Source organism: Neophocaena asiaeorientalis, unplaced genomic scaffold (assembly GCF_003031525.2).
Source record: "Neophocaena asiaeorientalis asiaeorientalis breed wild unplaced genomic scaffold, Neophocaena_asiaeorientalis_V1.1 scaffold280, whole genome shotgun sequence".
NCBI lineage: Eukaryota > Metazoa > Chordata > Mammalia > Artiodactyla > Phocoenidae > Neophocaena > Neophocaena asiaeorientalis.
Genome location: NW_020185321.1, coordinates 4,290,891 through 4,310,843, shown reverse-complemented (window position 1 = coordinate 4,310,843; position 19,953 = coordinate 4,290,891). Strand labels below are relative to the sequence as shown.

Below are 19,953 nucleotides of genomic sequence, written 5' to 3'. Positions count from 1 at the left end.
ATCAAATGGATGGTTGCCAGGGTTTGGGTTTAGGGGTTTAGGGGGCAGAGGTTGACCACAAAAGGTGCCAGGAACTTGTTGGAGTGATGAAAATGCTGTATATCTCACTTGTGCTTGTTACATGACTGTATACATTTGTCAAAACTCAGAACTGTACACCAAAGGAAGATGAATTTTACTATATGTAAATTATACCTCAATAAACTGGACTTAAAAAAGCATGTTGCAGAAGCACTATTTCAGGCTTCATACCATGGTATGTAAAAAAAAAAGAGAAAAAAAAGAAAAAGAAAGTGACTTCCCCTGTGTTCCAGTGGGTAAGACTCTGTGCTTCCAGTGCAGGAGGCCTGGGTTCAATCCCTGGTTGGGGAACAAGATCCCACATGCATGCTGCAACTAAAGAGTTCGCATGCCACAACTAAGAAGTCTGAATGCCGCAGCTAAGAAGCCCACATGCCACAATGAAGATCCCGCATGCAGCAACTAAGACCTGGCACAGCCAAAATAAATAAATAAATAGTTAAAAAGGAAAAAAGAAAGAGGACACAGGTGCCTCCTGATGTTTGGCTCCAGCCCCAGCGAGGACCTGGAGGTGAAACCAGTTTACTTCTGGTTTATCACTGCCAATCTGATGGCTTTAAAGGTGCTGTGAAGTCCAGTCTTGCTGTTTACTTCAGGTCTAGCCAAAGAGGCTGGATGACTTGGTAGATACTTGTTATTTTAGCTAATGTTTCCCAGGATACATTTCTAAATTATTGCAAGAAGAAACAAACTTCAAAATTCTTCTTGGGGACTTCCCTGGCAGTCCAGTGATTAAGACGCCACGCTTCCACTGTAGGGGGCACCGGTGTGATCCCTGGTTAGGGAACTAATAAAATCCTGTACGCCCCGTGGTGCAGCCAAAAATTAAAAAAAACAAATCTTATTCTTGCTAACACAGCAAGATTTCCTCCAACAGTTACTGAGCTCTCTCCAACGTGTCATCTGTTTACATCCTAATATAACCTATTACAGCCTCTTGATCAAAGTGTGATTGCAGCATGAAGCCTTATTACTTAAGAGGAATGTTCAAGATGTTAACTGCTGCCCCATTCTGGAATTTCAGAAGCAATTTAGCAACAAATTTGACACTGACATTATCGTGGAGTCCTTGGAACAACGTAAGGAGTGCTTGCATGTGTGAGACTTGAAGTGTCTGACTTAATTCATGATTTCGTTGGGTTTGGACCTCCTGACAAACTCACACGAATCATCAAATTGTGATACAGTTTGTATTTGAGGAAGTACAGAATGAGGATGTTGAAAGCTGCTTCAGTCTCACCTGAAGGGCTGCTTGTGATGGTTAATTTTACGTGTCAACTTAACCGGGCTAAGGGATGCCCAGACAGCTGGGAAAACATTTTTTCTAGGATTATCTGTGAGGGTGCTTCAGAAGAGAATAGCATTTGAATCAGTAAACTGAGTAAAGATCTGCCCTCAACAATGTGGGTGGGTATCATCCAATCTGATGAGAGCTTGAAGAAAACAAAAAGGTGGAGAAAGGGTGAATTTTTTCTCTTCTTGAGCTGGGACATCCATCTTCTCCTGCCCTTGGACATCAGAGCTCCTGGCTCTCAAGCCTTTAGACTCTGGGCCTCCCACCAGTGGCCTCTTAGTTTTCAGGCCTTCAGACTCAAACTGAATTATAGCCCTGGCTTTCCTGAGTCTCCAGCTTGCAGACAGCATATCGTGGGATTTCTCAGCCTCCATAATGATGTGTGCCAGCTCCCATAATAAATCTCCTCATGTATCTGTATAGAGATACATAGACATATCCTATTGGTTCTGTTCCTCTGCAGAACTCTAATGTACTGCTCAAGACTTGCAACAACTGGCAGCCACAGGATAAGTGGAAGCTGTAAGTGATGACAGTGGCAGTGATGAGCAGAGCAAGTCAGGGCCAAGGGACACATGGCCAACTGACATATGTCAGGTGCTCCCGCCTAAGGGAAGACATGAGACTTGGCAGCTGGCCAAGAGGAACTCAGTGGGCCCACTGCTAAAAGATCATTCACGTGAAGACAAGCTAGCCTGAGAGGGTCTGCCACCTAGAATTTTCCTCTCTACAGACTAGTGTGCTTGCTCTTTTGTAATAGAGGAAGTGCCTCTGATGGGAATATAGCTCACTTTCCGTCAGCTATATTAAGAAAGGAGGTGGGGGAATTCCCTGGCGGTCCAGTGGTTAGGACTCCAGGCTTCCACTGAAGCGGGTACAGGTTTGATTCCTGGTCGGGGAACTGAGATCCCATATGCCGTGAGGTGCCCCCCCGCAAAAAAAATAAGAAAGGAGGTGAGTCAGCAGGGGCTTCAACAGAGCTTGACTGTTGAAGAGCATCTTTCTATCACCTCTACAAAAGTGGGAGAGAAGTGGGCATTCACTTTTGGAATTAAAAAATAAACAATTTCCACTTCACCAATAGGAAGATGAGAAGTGCTGACAATTTCTATTATTTATTTTAAGTGGACATTTGCACCTGTATGGTCACTTTCTACAGTCAGGGTATTCCTTTCTTTGAGCATTCATGGGTGCAGTTTGTCTTCTCTTTATAGGAATAAAAAATACAAGTCCTGGGCTTCCCTGGTGGCGCAGTGGTTGAGAGTCCGCCTGCCGATGCAGGGGACACGGGTTCGTGCCCCGGTCCAGGAAGATCCCACATGCCGCAGAGCGGCTGGGCCCACGAGCCATGGCCGCTGAGCCTGCGCGTCCGGAGCCTGTGCTCCGCAATGGGAGAGGCCACAACAGGGAGAGGCCCGCGTACCGCAAAAACAACAACAACAACAAAAATACAAGTCCTGACTTTTCCCTGTTTTGAGGAAGGCATGTGACCAAGCTAGAGGACAACTCAAATGCAGGCAGCCCAGGAGAAGATGGGGTGAAGGCCGCCTGATGACAGACAGGGTTGAGGGCAGCAGGGCTTTGTGAAAGGGGCAGCAGTTTCCCAGTCCAGGTCATTCTGTCACGGTCTAGGGTGTAGGTCTGGAAAGCTCAGCCTGTAGTCTGCCCATCAACTCTTTAAATAAAATTCCTTTTCTGCTAAATTGGCCAGAAATATTATTTAGTATCTTGAATGGAAGTACCTTAATAGAAGATAAAAGGACAGTTTCTTCAAAAATCCTTTTTTTCAACTGTCTGTCTTATAAAAGGAAAGAATTATCCGAGCATTTGGCCAGGAGTTAGTGGTCACCCTTGATCTGGGCCAGGAATTCACCCAAAACAGACAAAATCTCAATATGGTTTAAAAAACTATCCAGTGGGGCTTCCCAGGTGGCACAGTGGTAGAGAGTCCGCCTGCCGATGCAGGGGACACGGGTTCGTGCCCCGGTCCGGGAGGATCCCACATGCCGCGGAGCGGCTGGGCCCGTGAGCCATGGCCGCTGAGCCTGCGCGTCCGGAGCCTGTGCTCCGCAACGGGAGAGGCCACAACAGTGAGAGGCCCGCATACCACACACACACACAAAAAAAACAACAAAAAAACTATCCAGTGAACAGAAGTATACAATCCTTCCAAAGCCACAGGGGTGAGGAGTGTAAGAAGATGTAGAAAAGATTTGACTACAGAGGCCAAGTTGCCCTCGCAACTTGGATTATGCCCCACTCCACCCACTCTTTTCTCAAGGGACCGTCCTCCATTCTGGATCTGCTCACCAATTACAGCAAAGCCTCACACAAGGCAAACACTCCTCCTACTGGGCACCCTAACTCCTGCAGAGAGCCCCATCTCAGGACAGAGAAGAGTCTCAGCCTACAATCTCCTTTGTGGCATCTTTATTTTCTACCTGGTATATGAACAATGAACACAGGTCAGAAAAATCAGCTGCACTGAAACACTTCAGCCGACTGTAAGACAGAGGGGGCCTGGACATGGAGAGGGTGAGGCTGGCAATTCCAGACCAGCTTCCGCCAAAGGGCTTGTGGTCCAAGCCCGAAACCAGAGGGTGCTCTGGGCAGGACCATGCGGTGCAGACTCTGGGCAGGAGGGAAAAGAAGGACCAGTCACAACGGGGACTACTGCCAGGCACGAGTTTATTGGCTTCTGGCCTCACGCTCCTGCTTGATGAAGTTGATCAGCCCATTGGTGGAAGAATCGTGAGAAGTCACTGGGCTGCTGCCATCAAGCTCAGGTTCAATTTTCTTAGCCAGCTGCTTTCCCAGCTCCACTCTGCCAGGGCGAGGAGAAAGAATGGTATGAGGAAGCTTCCAACATTGCTAGTGAAATCCACCAGCCGGCTCACAGGCATTCCCCACCCTCCCCTTTAGCCAGCAACTCACCCCCACTGGTCAAAGCTGTTGATGTCCCAGATGATGCCCTGAACGAAGATCTTGTGCTCGTACATGGCTGTGGAGGGAGCACGTTAGGGCTCTACCAGCCCAGTCCGACCTACCCGAAGCTGGGACTTCCCCACTCACTTACCAATCAAGGCTCCAAGAATGAATGGCGTGAGTTTAGTGAACACAATAGAGTTGGTTGGGCGATTTCCTTCAAAGACCTTCAGAAAACACCCAGAAATGTCCCCCAGTTAGTCGTGATTCCTAACTCCTCATAAGGGAAGCACATGCTGCGCCAGCGGCTGGGATGGGCAGCTCTGCGAGGACAGCCCCTCCTACCATGCAAGGCAGGCAAGGCACTCCACGAGCCCCTGCCCTGGCCACACAACTTTATCCTTCCAATTCCAGGAGCCACCCAAAGCCCACTTCAGGAGAAGTGCTGACCTTGTGGGGCAACAGCTTCTCAGAGTCCTCTGGACTCTTCCCTGCAGCCTGTAGCTCCTTCCGGGCCTCCTCTGTCGACTTCCCCCGCATCAGGGCCTCAGTCTGGGCCAAGAAGTTGGCCAGGAGGATCTGACGAGAGAGACATCGAGTACCATTTTGAAGCACTGTCTGAGCTTCAGGCAGATGGACAAGACTGCCTGGCACTGCCCAGTCAGGGTTAGTCTCAGCAGTCGGGGTCAGGCTGCTTGCCCCAACTCTGGAGCTTACTTGGAGCAAGGGGGGGACACCAGAGCACATCTGTTGACACTGGAAAGTAGGCAACGATAACTACCCTTCAAGGACTATGTACTACTTGCCGAGGGCCCTGTTAAGAACTTTACCAAGACCTATTTTTTAAGGTCCTGAGGGGGGAGAGGCATCATCTCTTTTCTAGTTGAGCCTCAGTTTCCTCAAGTCAGCAGCACTGAATCCCAGAAGGACAGAAGGAAAGAATTAGAATCCAAACCCAGGACCCCCGAGTCCAAAGCTTGCGCCCACAGTAACCCATGCTACTCTGCACACCCAAGAAAAGGCAGGATCGGTCCCCTTCAAGGACTCTGTCAGGTCAGGAGTTGGGTGGTTTTCCCCTTTGCTGCTGTGGTAGGCAAGATCTTGGCTCCCTGACCTTTGCCCCCCTGCTGTTAACGCCTGTGTATATTATACCGCATGGCACAGAGGGATTTTGCAGACAGAGCTAAGGTTACAGACCTTAAGATAGGGAGATTATCCAGGTGGGCCCACTGTAATCACATAGCCCTTAAAAATCACAGAAGAGGGCGGCAAGTGAGTCAGCCACAGAGATGCAACAGAAGAAGATGCAGGAGAGAATCGAAGCTTCAGATGGACTCAACCCAGCCTTGCTGGCTCTGAGACCGAGTCAAGGGGGTTTCTAGAAGCTGAGAACGACCCCCAGCTGCCAGCAAAGAAGCCAAGTCTTGGTCCTACAACCATATAGAAATGGATTCTGCCAACAATCTGAATGAATGATGAAAAGGATTTCCCCCCAGAGTCTCCGGAAGGGAACACGGTCCTGCCGACACCTTGACTTCAGCCTGTGAGAACCTGAGCAGAGACCCAGCAGACCATGATGGGCTTGGGACCCACAGAAACCACGATAATAAATGGGTGTTGTCTTTAAGCCACTAAGTTTGTGGTGGCAGGAACAGAAAACTAGTACTGCTGACTAATGCATCAGTCTTAAGAGGTCTAGGTGTAATGTGAGTCTAAGACAGCATGAAGAGGGTCGGGACGAGGGCTTTTACCTTGTGATGCAAACCCTTCCTTATCGGGTGCTGCGTCTGAACAGGGATGAGGAAGTCACAGGGTATCATCTTGGTACCTGCGAAGGGCACTGTGGTCACCCAGGCGCCTATCCCCACCCACGGGAACCACCCATGTGGCCTACAGGAGAACGCTGACCTCACGGAGGAGTCTTTGCTGGCGTGCCCTCCCCGTCCCCAGCTGCACTCCTGCCCAGGCCAGATGGGCCCTACCTTGGTGGATGAGCTGGTAGAAGGCATGCTGGCCATTGGTCCCTGGCTCCCCCCACACAATGGGGCCCGTCTGGTGGTCCACACGGGTGCCGGACTTGGTGATGTACTTCCCATTGGACTCCATGTCACCCTGGAATGGGGCCAGGAACCCAGTCATCGATCTGCAAGTCTTGCTCCTTCATGCACGTGCCCAAAACCAGCCTGGGATGCACCAGGCACGCCTGCCCTGCCCTGGCTCTGTGAGATATGGGCAGGCATGATTCTTTTATGTCCCCTCACCTGGGAGGGCACAGCTCACAAGCTTTTTGGCTTCGACCGCTCTGAAGGACCCAGGACCAGGTCCAGGGAGGACCTCCCTAAGAGCAGAAACGGGTCACAAAATCTTCAGTTGATTTCTTAATGGAGAGGCAGGCTGGAATCCAGACTGTATAGCCTTTGAGGGCCGTCACCCCAACTAGACTCTGGGCCTTGGGGAGCCTCAGCCCCTCCTCCAGTCACAGGATCCACTGGGAGAGGGGCTCCTCTAGGGGGGCTGTGGAGATTCCAGGGGCAGAGGGCTGTGAGTAGCCCAAAGAGGCACCACAGACTGGGTGTAAACTTGCTTTTCTGGAGGGACAAAGGCAGTGCAAACCATGGGGGTCCCAGGCTGTGGCCCACCCTGTCAGGTGATGTCCAAGAAAGAAGTGACCTGGCTGAGGCACATGCCTTGAGCCAAGCCAGAGCCTGGCTGGCCAGGGCACCATGATGGCCACTCATGCCCCTCCCACGGTAGCCAAACTCAACTGACACAGATCCTGGTTACGAAGATTCTCCATGAGATGGGGAGCACAGGTGGGCCTTGGACATGCCCAAGGGTAATGGAGGAAAAGGCCGCTGGAGGAGCAGGAACCTGGGCACCCAGGCTCACAGGCCCCCCAACCCAAGGCGTGGCCTGGCAGCTGGTACCTGCTGGAAGTAGGCAGCAAAGCGGTGCAGGTACTGGTCGTAGGGCAGCATGGCATGCGTCTCACACCCAAAGCAGTTGATGTACCAGACGCCCAGCAGAGCCAGCAGGACGGGGGCATTCTTCTCCAGGGGCGTCGTGCGGAAGTGCTGGTCCTGAAATGAGAACAGGGTGCGTTGGGGGCTGAGCAGCTTCCCAGGAGGGAAGGAGAGAGGGCGAGGGGGAGGGAGCTGGACCAACCACAAGCTTCTGGCCAGCGTCTGGCAGAGAACACAAGCCTCAGCACTTACCATCCAGTGAGCCCCTGAGAGCAGCTGCTCGAAGTTGTCAAATCCTGCAACACAAAAGCAGCGTCAACAGAAATGGTCATGCCCTATGCCTCCTGGACGTGGACACAGCTTCTTCTGGAAGCGGGGAAAGGCTGGAGGGGGAGCCAGAAGAAACAGGATCTGGGAGGACTTGGGCCTGTAGAAAGCCCCTCTAATCAGAGTCAGCCCTGAGCACAGAGGCAGCTCTAGCGCCACCTGGCATGGAGGAGCGAGCAGGACCGCAGGTGTGAGGGGCGGGGAGAAAGGCCAACCTGCAAACCCGCAAGGAAACTCGGCCCTTCCCACCTGACCTGAAAGAAATGTTCCAGCCAAGGGCAGAGAGGCCCGCGGCCTGTGGGAACGGGAAGGTATTCAGGGACACGAGCCCCCAGCCCGACTTCAGACGGCAACACGGTCTCCCGAGACAGAAACACAAACATGCACACTCACCCACGTGCAGGGCAATGGAGAGTCCGATGGCTGACCACAGCGAGTAGCGGCCTCCCACCCACTAGGAGAGACAGGAAAAGGCGCTGAGGAAGGGCTGGCACACCCCACCCCCCTCCCTCCTGCCACGGAACTTGCCCCCTGAGAACCATGCTCTGCTACAGGTGAGGCTCTGCGGCCCTGGGGCCAACCCACCTCTGGGAAGCAAGACAGCAGGCCAGGCGCCGGCAACTGCTGGGCCGACCAACAGGGCAGAGACTACACGAGGGACTGACCAGAGCCACGAGACTCAACCGAAGACCTTACCGTGGCTGACCCCACCTCCTCAGACACTGACAGACCCGACGCCTCATACCTGTGCCAGGTCCGGCCTCCCCAGGCACCAACAGACCCAGCGCCTAGACCACCTCCTTGGACACTGACAAGTCAGAATCCCATACCTGTGTCTGGTTGTGCCTCCAAGGACACCGACAGACCCAATGACTCGTACCTGTGTCCAGCCTCTTTAAACACTAAGAGACCCAGCACCTCATACCTGTGCCCACGCATACTTCCTTGAACAATGAAAGACCCAGCGCCTCCTACCTGGCCTTGGCCCCTGCTCCTCAGATAGTGATAAACCCAGGGTCTCATAGCTGGGCCTGGCCTTGCCACTTCTGACAATGAGAGATCCAGTGCCTCATACCTGTGCCCATTCCCGATTCCTCAGGCTGTACTGACAGACCCAGCACCTCCTAGCTGTGCCTAGCCCTGCCTCCTGGGACACTGACAGGCCCAGTGGCTCATGCCTAGGCTTGAGTCTGGATATGAGCCAGGATCTTCTCATGCCGCACTGCAGACTCCATTTTACCTTCAGAATCCTCAGATCTCCAGTCACGTCTTCCTGACAACTACTTATGGAACACCTACCATGTTCCTAGCATAGGCAATACAAACAATCCACGGGGGAGAAAGATATAAATGAAACAATCATGCCGATAAATGTGAAAATGAGATAAAGTGCTTGGGAGAAAGAAAACCAAGAATAAAAGGACTCTGAGGGTGCTTGAACCTGGATATGAAGAATGAGTAAGTGTTACCCAGGGAAGCACAGAGGGAGGAGAAGGATTCCAGCAGCCAGAATAGCATATGCAAAGGTCCTGCAGCCAGAGCAGGCTTTCTCAACAGTGAGAGAATTAAGCCCCACGGAAGATGCTTTGAGTGACTCAATTTCTCAGTACTACCACGGTTGGTCCAAGGCTGGCACCCTTCTAGAGGCAAAAGAGAGATGCTAATTCATTACATCCAATGGATGCCTTGGGGCATTAAGGCTTAATTCTATCCTGAAAGCCTGACGAGACAGGCTGGGCAGGAAGAAGTGTAGCACAATCTAGAAGATGAAGGAAGGAGTGATAACTGGAGGGTAGAAGCGGAGAGGCAAGGCTGGAGAACCAAGAAGTCTGTGGGTGAGGAGCGAATGGAAGCAGGAAACCACCTAGGAGCCCCAGTGGTCGTCCACAGAATGACGCTACCCTGAATGGGGGCGGCAGGGATGCAGACCACTGATTCGGGAGGTTCCATTAAAAAGGATGAATTGGAAGAACGACAGAATTAAATGTGGTCCAGATGTTTCTGGCTTGGATAATAAGATGAATGATGGGGCTCTTTACCTAGAAAGGGTCTGGGTTTGGGGGAACCTTACCTGACTGTCACGGTCCCACAGACCACACCATGCCTGGCACTGGCTCTCAGATCTCACCCAATAGACTCAAACCCAGAAAGTGGCCTGAGCAGACAGCCAGCACTCAGACCAACAGATTCCAGGCTGCTGACTTTGACTGAGGTCAGGTTCTCAGACTTCACTTTTGTTTTGGGAGAGCCCAGCAAAGCTAGTGTCTGATTTGAGCCTCTGAGACCTCAAGCTGTGGACACAGGTCCTTAGACCTCACCTTCACCTGCAGTGGGTCTTTCACACCACACCTTAGAGATGTAGCTCTGCCGTCAGTTCCACATTCTGTGCTTCACCTGCCCCAGAGCCTCAGACCTCACCTTCTCCAACCAGGTGTAATCCAATCTCTTTCCCCACTTGATTAATTCAGAACCTGCCAGCTAGATGCCAATGTGACACACCACACCTTGGACTGGTTACAGATCCTCAAGCCTCTACAACACCCTGAGCTCTGCCCATCACACTTGATCAGCGTGCTAAGAACAGCTGGCTGACATGGCTCAGCTCGTTCTACCTCTCCTACCTGAACCCAAGGGCTCCGCACACCTCCCCAGGTAGACCCAGGTACACACACCTACGATGACACTGCCTTTCCCTCGATGAGAGTCCACTCTACCCACCTGACCGTGCCTGATCCTACCACTGAGGGTCCCACCTGTGTCTGACCCACCTTCTCAGGCCTTACCAATCATACCAATTACGTATTTCTAGGCTAGATCCTGCCCCATTCATTGCATCTAACAAGCCCGGGGATGCCAATTTGTACCTGAACCGGGGGACAAAAACCCACCCAAGATCGTGTTTATACCTCTGCCCGTGTGACCCTGATCCACGGACTCACCGACAAAGCCAGGTCCACGTAGCAGCCCTGGGTATGGATGCAATGGCTTCACCTGGGAGGTTAACTCTACCTACTTGTGTTCAACTCCAGTACCTCAGACCACAGGGTTATACACCTGTCAGAGGCAGGCTCCAGACAGCTCAGCTAATGACCCGGGCTTCACACATCTGTCTGTGCCTAACCTTGACCCCTCACATCTCAACTGACAGACCCAGGCCCACCTCCCAGAGCCCAACACTCAGACACCTCACACCTTCCCAAGGGATACAGCTCTCTCTCCATGGGCCTGATCTCGGCTCCCAGGCCTAACATGAGAGAGCCAGGTCTACCGTCTGTGTCTGACTCGGCTTTCCACATCTCACAAACAGATCCAACACTATCAACCCCTGCTTAGTCTGGGCACCAACACCTCAGTAAGGAGCCTCAGACCTCATCAGATGCAAACATCTCTGCGTATCTGTGCTCAGCAGACCCCACCGAGAGATGTGGTTACCTACTTGGGATTAACCCCAGATCTAACTTCTAGGACCTGGGTCAATGTACCTGAGCCGGAATCGTGCTCCAAGGATTTCACCTGCAAGACCCAAGCATACATACAGCTGGCCCCAAAGTCCTTGCTTGAGAGGAGCCACATCCACCTACTCATGTCTAACTTAGAGGCTGCATATCTGCTATGAGCCCCGCAGAGTCCCGCCTACCTGCAGAAGACCCCAGTGCTGTGGGCCTGAATTGAGGTCGCTCTACCAACCCAGGCTTAACCCTGGTCTTTCAGGCATCACCAAAAGACCAAGGGTACATACCTTTGCCTGAATCCAACACCTGAAAGAGCCAAGTCTACCTACCTGTGTTCAACCGTAACTCCTTAGGTCTCCTCAAGACTATACCTGGCAGACAGGCTTTGCCTACCTGCCTCTGACCCAGGCTGCTCAGACCACATTTGCTGGGCCAGCTCTGCCTACTTGGACATGACCCTGGTTCCTCCGACCATACCTAGTGGACAGCTCTGCCTACGCGTACATGACCCTGGACCCTCAGTCCATACCTGGCAGACCAGCTCTGCCTACCTGTACATGACCCTGGCTCTTCAGACCATACTTAGTGGACCAACTCTGCCTACCTGTACATGACCCTGGGCCCTCAGTCCACACCTGCCAGAGCAGCTCTGCCTACCTGTACATGACCCTGGATCCTCAGACCATACTTAGTGGACCCACTCTGCCTACCTGTACTTAACCCTGGATCCTCGGACCATACCTAGTGGACCAACTCTGCCTACCAGTGCTTGAGCCTGGATCCTTGGACCATACCTAGCCAAACAGCTCTGCCTACCTGTACTTGACCCTGGATCCTCAGACCATACCTCATCAGACAGCTCTGCCTACCTGTACATGACCCTGGATCCTTGGACCATACCTAGCGGACCAGCTCTGCCTACCTGTGCTTGACCCTGGGTCCTCGGACTACACCTAGTGGACCAGCTCTGCCTACCTGTGCTTGAACCTGGATCCTTGGACCATACCTAGTCAGACAGCTCTGCCTACCTGTATTTGACTCCAGATCCCAGACCATACCTTATGGACCAGCTCTGCCTACCTGTACTTGACCCTGGGTCCTGAGACTGTACCTGGTGGACCAGCTCTGCTTACCTGTGCATGACTCTGTCTCCTCTGACCGTAACTAGTGGACGAGCTCTGCCTCCCTGTGCTTGACTCTGGGTCCTCAGACCATACCTAGCAGACCAGCTCTGCCTACCTGTACGTGACCCTGGCTTCTTATGCTGTACCTAACAGACCAGCTCTATCTACCTTTATGTGACCCTGTGTCCTCGGACCATACCTACCCAGCCAGCTCTGCTTACCTGTACATGACCCTGGATCCTTAGAACCTAACTACCAGAATAGCTCTGCCTACCTGTGCTTGACCCTGGGTCCTCAGTCCATACCCAGTGGACCAGCTCTGCCTACCTGTACATGACCCTGGATCCTCGGATCATACCTAGTGGACCAGCTCTGCCTACCTGTGCTTGACCCTGGATCCTCAGTCCATACCCAGTGAACCAGCTCTGCCTACCTGTACATGACCCTGGATCCTCGGATCATACCTAGTGGACCAGCTCTGCCTACCTGTGCTTGACCCTGGATCCTCAGACCATACCTAGCCAAACAGCTCTGACTACCTGTACATGACCCTGCATCCTTAAAACATACTTAGTGGACCCACTCTGCCTACCTGTGCTTGACCCTGGATCCTCAGACCATAGCTAGTAGACCAGCTCTTCCTACCTGTACACGACTCTGGACCCTCAGACCATACCTGAAAGACCAGTTCTGCCTACCTGTACATGACCCTGGATCCTCAGACCATAGCTAGCAGACCAGCTCTGCCTACCTGTACACAACTCTGGACCCTCAGACCATACCTGACAGACCAGCTCTGCCTACCTGTGCACGACCCTGGATCCTCAGACCATACCTAGCGGACCAGCTCTACCCACCTGTACATGACCCTGGCTCCTCAGACCATACCTAGCAGACCAGCTCTGCCTACCTGTACATGACCCTGGGTCCTGAGACTGCACCTAGTGGGCCAGCTCTACCTACGTGTACTTGACCCTGGGTCCTCAGACCATACCTAGCCAAACAGCTCTACCTACCTGTACTTGACCCTGGGTCCTCAGACCATACCTAGCAGACCAGCTCTGCCTACCTGTGCTTGACCCTGGGTCCTCAGACCATACCTAGCCAAACAGCTCTACCTACCTGTACTTGACCCTGGGTCCTCAGACAATACCTAGCGGACCAGCTCTACCCGCCTGTACATGACCCTGACTCCTCAGACCATATCTAGCAGACCAGCTCTGCTTACCTGTGCTTGACCCTGGCTCCTCAGACGATACCCAGAAGACCAGTTCTACCAACCTGGCACCTTACACTGTACCTAGTGGACCAGCTCTGCTTACCTAAGACCACATGTGGCAAGTCAGTCCTACCTACTTGTGACTGAGCCTGGCTTCTGAGATTGCAGCTGGACGGCCAGCTCTGCCTACCTGTGCACGACCTTGGATCCTCAAACTGCACATGGTGAGCCACCTCTGCCTACCTGTGCTTGTTCCTGGCTCCTGAGACTGCCCCGGCAGGCTAGCTCTGTTTACATGTACCTCATCTCAGCTCGCCAAACGTCATCTAAGACATTTGGTTCTTCTTACCTGGACTTGGCTGTGACTTCCGAGATTTCACTGGACAGACCCAGTTTCCTGAACTTGCTCCACAGACTTTACCTGACAGACCGTGCTCTACCCACCTGTGCTTAACTCACCCTGACAGACCCAAGGATAAAACCTGTACCAGATGCAGACTCCACAGACCTTACATGAGAAACTCAAGTGCACATACCTGTGCCTGGCCACAACTCTTCAACTTCATAAGACATCTCTACAAGACAGGCAGAGATGCAGTTCTACCTACCTATCCTGACCTTACCTGGGAGATGCAGGTCTACTCACCTGTGCCCAGTCCCAGCTCCCAAGATCTCACCTGAGACACCTACCTCTATCCACCTGTCTTCACTTCATATTCTCAGAGATCATCTAAGAGATCCAGGTCTTTCTAGATGAACCCAACCCTGGCTCCTCAGGGCTCACCTGACAGATCTGTTCTACCTACCTGTGCCTGACCTCAACTGTGGGACAGAGTTTAATGAACCTAAACATGGCTTTTCAACCTACTTCTGGCTTACCTTTGGCTTTACAGATTTTACCTGAAAAACTCAGTTCTATCTACCAGTGCTGAACCTCAGCTCCTCAAATCTGGAATACAAACCAGGGACTGGCCTCAGCAGCTCAGACCTTACCTGTTCAAGAACCAAAAGTACAAACATGTATCTCACCTCAACTCCTCAAGCCTTACCTGACAGACCTGCTCTGTGTACCTGAGACAGACCCAGAATTCATGAACCTTCCAGATGGATGGAAGCAGCGCTCCATCTCTTTGCCCGACTCCAGCTTTTCAGTCCTTTCCCAGGGGACGCAGGACCATCTCCAGGACCATCACCCTGAGCATCACCAGAACTGCTTGGACAACACCTGAGGACACAGTTCTGACCTGGACCCGATCCTGGATTTCTAGTCCCACCTGTCAGACTCAGCTCTGTCTCTGCCTACCTTTGGTTTTAGTGTCCTTACCCGACCAACACACTTCTGTCCAGATGTGCCTGATCTTGGCTCCTCAGGCCTCCCCTGAAACACCTAGTTATACACACCTTGTCTGATTCCAGCTTCTGAGACCTCAAGCAGACGTGGCTTTACAGACCATGCCGGCAGACCCCACTATACAAACCTAACCTGAACAGACTCTTCCCAGAGACCTGACAGATCCCTGGCTGCTCATCTCAGCCTGAGGGAAGCCTGGCGAGAGTCCACTGGTGCCAAACAGTGTCTGAGTGACTTGGGCCTCTGACACTTCTAGAGACCTGTCTCTAGACCTTTGTCTACCATAAGCCTCTCACAATGCACCTTAGCGATGTGGCTCCTGGGTTGGTTCACCTGTCTGTTCTTCACCTGTCCCAACTCCCCAGTCCTTACCTTTTATAACCAGGCACATTCCTAACTCTTCCTCATCTGGGCACCTCATACCCCAACCCAGCCAGACCCCAATGCCACCGACCACGTCTTGGGCTGGTTATGGAACCTCAGGGGCCTCTACAATACCCCGAGCTCTGGCCGTCACACCTGGTCAGGATGCTGAGACCTACACAGGGGACTTACCTACGTTTGCCTAATCCTGACTTCTAAACGCCCACTCACTACCTGATGCTCACTATTCAGAGCCAGTCAGAGATCCCAATATATACACCTATCCTGAACCCACAGATCCAGGTTTAAGAACATGTACCTGGGCTTCCCTGGTGGCGCAGTGGTTAAGAATCTGCCTGCCAATGCAGGGGACACGGGTTCGAGCCCTGGTCTGGGAAGATCCCACGTGCTGCAGAGCAACTAAGCCCGTGAGCCACAACTACTGAGCCTGCGATCTAAAGCCCGCGAGATGCAACTACTGAGCCCGCGTGCCACAACTACCGAAGTCCACGCGCCTAGAGCCCGTGCTCCACAAGAGAAGCCACCGCAATGAGAAGCCCGCGCACCGCAACGAAGAGTAGCCCCCGCTCGCCACTACTAGAGAAAGCCCGTGTGCAGCACCGAAGACCCAACGCAGCCAAAAATAAATTAAAAAAAAAAGAACATGTACCTAATTTTGGCTCCTCAGACTCCACTTGATAGAATATTTGAATTCTTCCAGAATTCACAGACCTCACCTGTACCTTTACCTGTCCTGGTGCCTCCTCTTCAGATACCACCTGTACCTGTCCTGGCTCCTCTTCAGACATCACCGGCCAAAATTAGCTCTCCGGTAATGCGTGCTGACTGCCTGATCCCGACACACAAGGCTGCCCCGTGGCTGGCCACAGCTGACCAGGCCTCACCGCTTACACATACCTACGCCAGACTGGACTCTTCAGATCTTACCTCAGAGCCAGAGCAACATCCCTGTATCTACTGTGACTCCTCTCTCTCACCTGAGAGACCCTGGGTCCAGAAATTTCACCTGTTCCTGTCCCTGGCTCCTCAGATGTCACCTTCTCAATTCACCAATATACATCCTTAGCGACCCAGGCAGGTCCTTCCAGGTATGTCTGGACTGGCCGCAGAGGCCTCCACTGTGCCCACCCTGGCCGCTCGGGCCTCACTAGCCAGCCCCAGCCCCATGTTTTTGTGCCCAACTGTCATTCCTAGGCCTTACCTGGGAGACCCAGGTCTGTCTCTAGGCCACACCCCAGCTCATCTCTGCAGGCCGGGTGGTTACAGGCAATGACGAGCCAGGCTGCGACACAGCCCCGCTGCGCTGGGCTCCTTGGCTAGCAGGAGCCCCCACGTGTCCCTGACCACCACCTACTCAGGCTCCAGATCCCGGAGACGAGGAGGGTGGTGCCTCCCCTCGTTTAACAGGCACGCAACATTTGTTAGAAGCTGCACAGTCTCTCTCGACCAGGGATCCTCATCTGAGCCACAGGACGCAGAAAGGATTTGAGTGACTCTTCTCAATTCTTCCAAGGATGGTACATAACTAGTCCCATTCTAGAAAGAGGTTAACTCATTACGCACAAAAGATGCCTTAGGGCGTGAGGGCGTAATTCTCTCCCGGACTCCAGGCCTTTAGAGCTTTCAAAGGAAGTTACATCTTCAGATGCTGCCCCCAAGCAGAGAGCTTCCAGTATAAAGGCCTGGAAGCAGCCCCACTGGGAAAATTCCCAACCGGACGATGCCCTCTTAGGTACGCCTGCCGAAGTCACGTGTTAGAGCCAAACCCACTGCATTCAAGGCACCCACGCCACTCCCCGCACCGCATCTCTGCCCCGCGAGCCTTCCCTGCATTCTGTGACCCGAGCCCTTCTCACACCACGGCTGCACTCAGGCAAGCTGCAAGGAGAGCTCCTGCTCACGCCTTGGCACCAGCTGTGGCTCTAGCAGAGATGAGTCTGCGTGACCGCCTGTCACTAGAGTGGCCCGCAGCTCTGCCACTCAGCAACGCTGGCTTCGCGAGCTGCCCAGCGGGGCCCCACCCAGGCACCTCCTCTCTGCCACCCTCCAGCTGCCCCTGCGGCTCCCTTCCAGGCCTGCCCAGTCACACCTCCCGCCTCACCCTGCCCTTTGGTCTTTACAGGTTGCGGCTGTAGTTCAGAGAAAGGTCATCACTGAGAATAACTCACAACCTCAGCTTAGCGAGGGGGACAGGGGTGGCTCCGGTTACCCCACCCAGGGGAATGTCACCCTGGCCTTGCAAGCCCGCCCTCGGTGGGAGTGGAGCCCTCATCCTGACTGAGCAAAGCTGTTCCTGCCCCACACGCCTCTTTGAGGGCCTCCTGCCTGCTGCAGGCATGCAGCAGGTGCTCAATAAATATTGACCTGACCTTATGGGCCCCTCATCTGCGGCTTGACTTGGCAAAGGACACATGATTCACCCACCACGGGGAAGTGCCTTTACTTACGTCCCAGAACTCGAACATGTTTTGAGGGTCAATTCCAAACTCCTTCACTTTGGCCTAAAAAGGGCAAAGGGAAAGAGAAGGAAGGAAGCCTGGGTTAGCGGCACGGGAACAGGAGCTCCAGGGCACGAAGAGTCGTACCACCACTGGGGCTGCGCTGGAGCCACCTGCGAGTCCAGGCGGGACCAGGAGCCACCCACCCCCAGAGCCAGATGCCAGGCTAGCTCACGGCCAGCACACCCGTGGCCCAGTGCTTACAAACCCCTCCTGCTGAGAGGGGCTGCACACCCACCCTGAGGACCTGGCCCACACACTGTTCTGCAAGACCACCTCCTGGACCAGACCCCCTGGGACCTCTGGGAAACAACTGAGCACGGGCAGGGGCAACCTCCCAGGCCAGGAAACATACAGCCCGGACACCTGCCCAGCCCTTCCAATACTGGGATGGTGACCGCACCCCAGGAAGCCTTCAGGGAATGAGCGATCCTAGTCTATCCCCCGGGCAGACAGGGTCAGCAACCCTTGCCTAGACCCCACAGGAGACGCCCCACTGACCAGGCTGAGCTCTACCCCCAGAAGGTGGACAGTGGCACTGTGGTTGGCCAGCCTTAAGATGTCCTTCTGTCTCCCCCCACAGGCAAGTCAGCACTGCAGGCATGGGTGGGGGTGGGGGTGACACGGAAGGAGTGGAGTCAGGAGGACCCGGGTGTGGTTCCGGCTCAGACTGCCCAGCACAAAGCCCACCACACGGCAAGTGCTCAGCCAGGTCTGCCTTCCTGGCGACCCCTGCAGCACAGCCCCGCCCTGCCCGCTGACACGCCCCTGACCCTACCTTGCACAACCCGGGGCCAGGAGGAACTGGCAGGTGGGTAACCATGTTCTAATCCCGGCATCACTGACTCATGCAATCACTGGGTGACAAGTCACATCCCTTCATTGGGGCTTAACGTCCTTATGTGAGAAATGGGATGCATCCCCCGTACCCAGCATATCCCATCTGGGGAGAGGCCAGTGGCAGAGGCCAGGGGAGGTCACATGTGTGGAATGTTGTGGCCATCCGCCAGGCCCGGGAGATGGGTGGGGTTAATGTGATCCCACTGACTGCAAACCCCTTGCTGGAGCAGCAGAGGTTTGTCTGCCTTGCAGAAAAGGTAAGGACGGTTTGCAACTCACATCCCTCACAGGCAACCAACCCTTCTACCCCACCAGCTGAGCCAAGACCCCTGAACCTGTGAAACACACCTCAGCTGATGTATTCGGAAAGGCCATGACCCTGACCTGGCCTGGGCCCTCCCAGGGAGGTAGTATGGGAACCCTCATGGGCACTTACAGTGTTGGTAGACAGGGCAACAAAGTGCTTCGAGACTGCGGAAGGCTGCAAGAGATGAGCCAAGTTATACCACACCCATCCAGGGGCCCCCCAGGGACAGTAACCCTGCCATCTCTGGAGAAACCAAGGCCCCGGCGGGGACCCACTGCTCCCAGTCCTCGGTTCGGAGGCTGTCGGAGGAGCCCCATGTCAAGATGGAGAGGACAGAGGGGTCAGAGGCCAGGCAGCCCAGCCTACCTCACAGGCACACAAGGCCCAGGGTGTCTCCCCTGTAAAGCTGGAGGGGCCAGGGGTAGAGAGGATTCCATAGGGCCAGTGGCCTTAAGGAAACGGCCCTCAGCAGTTAGAGCAGGGTCTGCCACATTTGGCTTGTCTGGGCTGGCAAAGCCAAATATCTTTTTTTTTTTTTTCTTTTCTAAATATTTATTTATTTTGGCTGCACGGGGTCTTAGTTGCAACATGCAGGATCTTCGTTGCGGCATGCATGCGGGATCTAGTTCCCTGACCAGGGATCGAACTGGGGCCCCACGCATTGGGAGCACAGAGCCTTACCCACTGGACCATCAGGGAAGTCCCAAAGCCAAATATCTTAACCAGAGAGGATGCCTCCTGCTGCCAACTTCAGGGGAAATAGGGCTACAGGGCTAAGCGTGGCCACGCAGGCTGACGGGCAGGCCCACCCTGTCCTTCCCAGCCTGCACACTGCCCACTGCCCACCCAGCACTCACATCCTTGGCCGACAGGAGAAACCACTCCTTTGCTGTCTCTGCGTTGGTGATGGTCTCCTGGGTGGTGAAGGTCTGCAAGCAGAGAGTAAAGGAGTCGGTCCCCAGCCAAGGTCGGTACGGCCCAGAGCCAGAGCTCAGCAGCGGAGGCCGTGTGGGTGCCCAGTTACCACACGGAGCAGTGCATGCAGGTGTGAGTCACTCCCCAACACCCCCACCCACGTGTCCACAAAGCCACGATCAGTGACTGCGTCTGGGGCAGGGGCCTGGAAGTAGCAACGTCATCCTGTAATTCCAGGACTTCACAGACAGAGAAAGGGGAAACGCTAGTAAG

The 19,953-nt window shown here is 53.8% G+C and overlaps 1 protein-coding gene across 1 annotated transcript in view; it reads right to left on the bottom strand.

The window, feature by feature from the left end:
• Positions 1-3,788: 3,788 nt before the first annotated feature.
• The window catches only part of GPI (glucose-6-phosphate isomerase), a 25,327-nt gene continuing 9,162 nt past the window's right edge, over positions 3,789-19,953 (bottom strand). Inside the window, exons 7-18 of the mRNA XM_024733744.1 lie at positions 19,623-19,694; positions 18,895-18,939; positions 17,568-17,621; positions 7,984-8,044; positions 7,516-7,559; positions 7,228-7,380; positions 6,283-6,412; positions 6,052-6,128; positions 4,751-4,879; positions 4,452-4,527; positions 4,310-4,376; positions 3,789-4,199 (exon numbers count right to left, since the gene is read on the bottom strand). Of these exons, the coding sequence (XP_024589512.1) occupies positions 4,064-4,199; positions 4,310-4,376; positions 4,452-4,527; positions 4,751-4,879; positions 6,052-6,128; positions 6,283-6,412; positions 7,228-7,380; positions 7,516-7,559; positions 7,984-8,044; positions 17,568-17,621; positions 18,895-18,939; positions 19,623-19,694 (1,044 nt within the window). The 3' untranslated portion in view covers positions 3,789-4,063. The remainder of the gene's footprint in view (positions 4,200-4,309; positions 4,377-4,451; positions 4,528-4,750; positions 4,880-6,051; positions 6,129-6,282; positions 6,413-7,227; positions 7,381-7,515; positions 7,560-7,983; positions 8,045-17,567; positions 17,622-18,894; positions 18,940-19,622; positions 19,695-19,953) is intronic.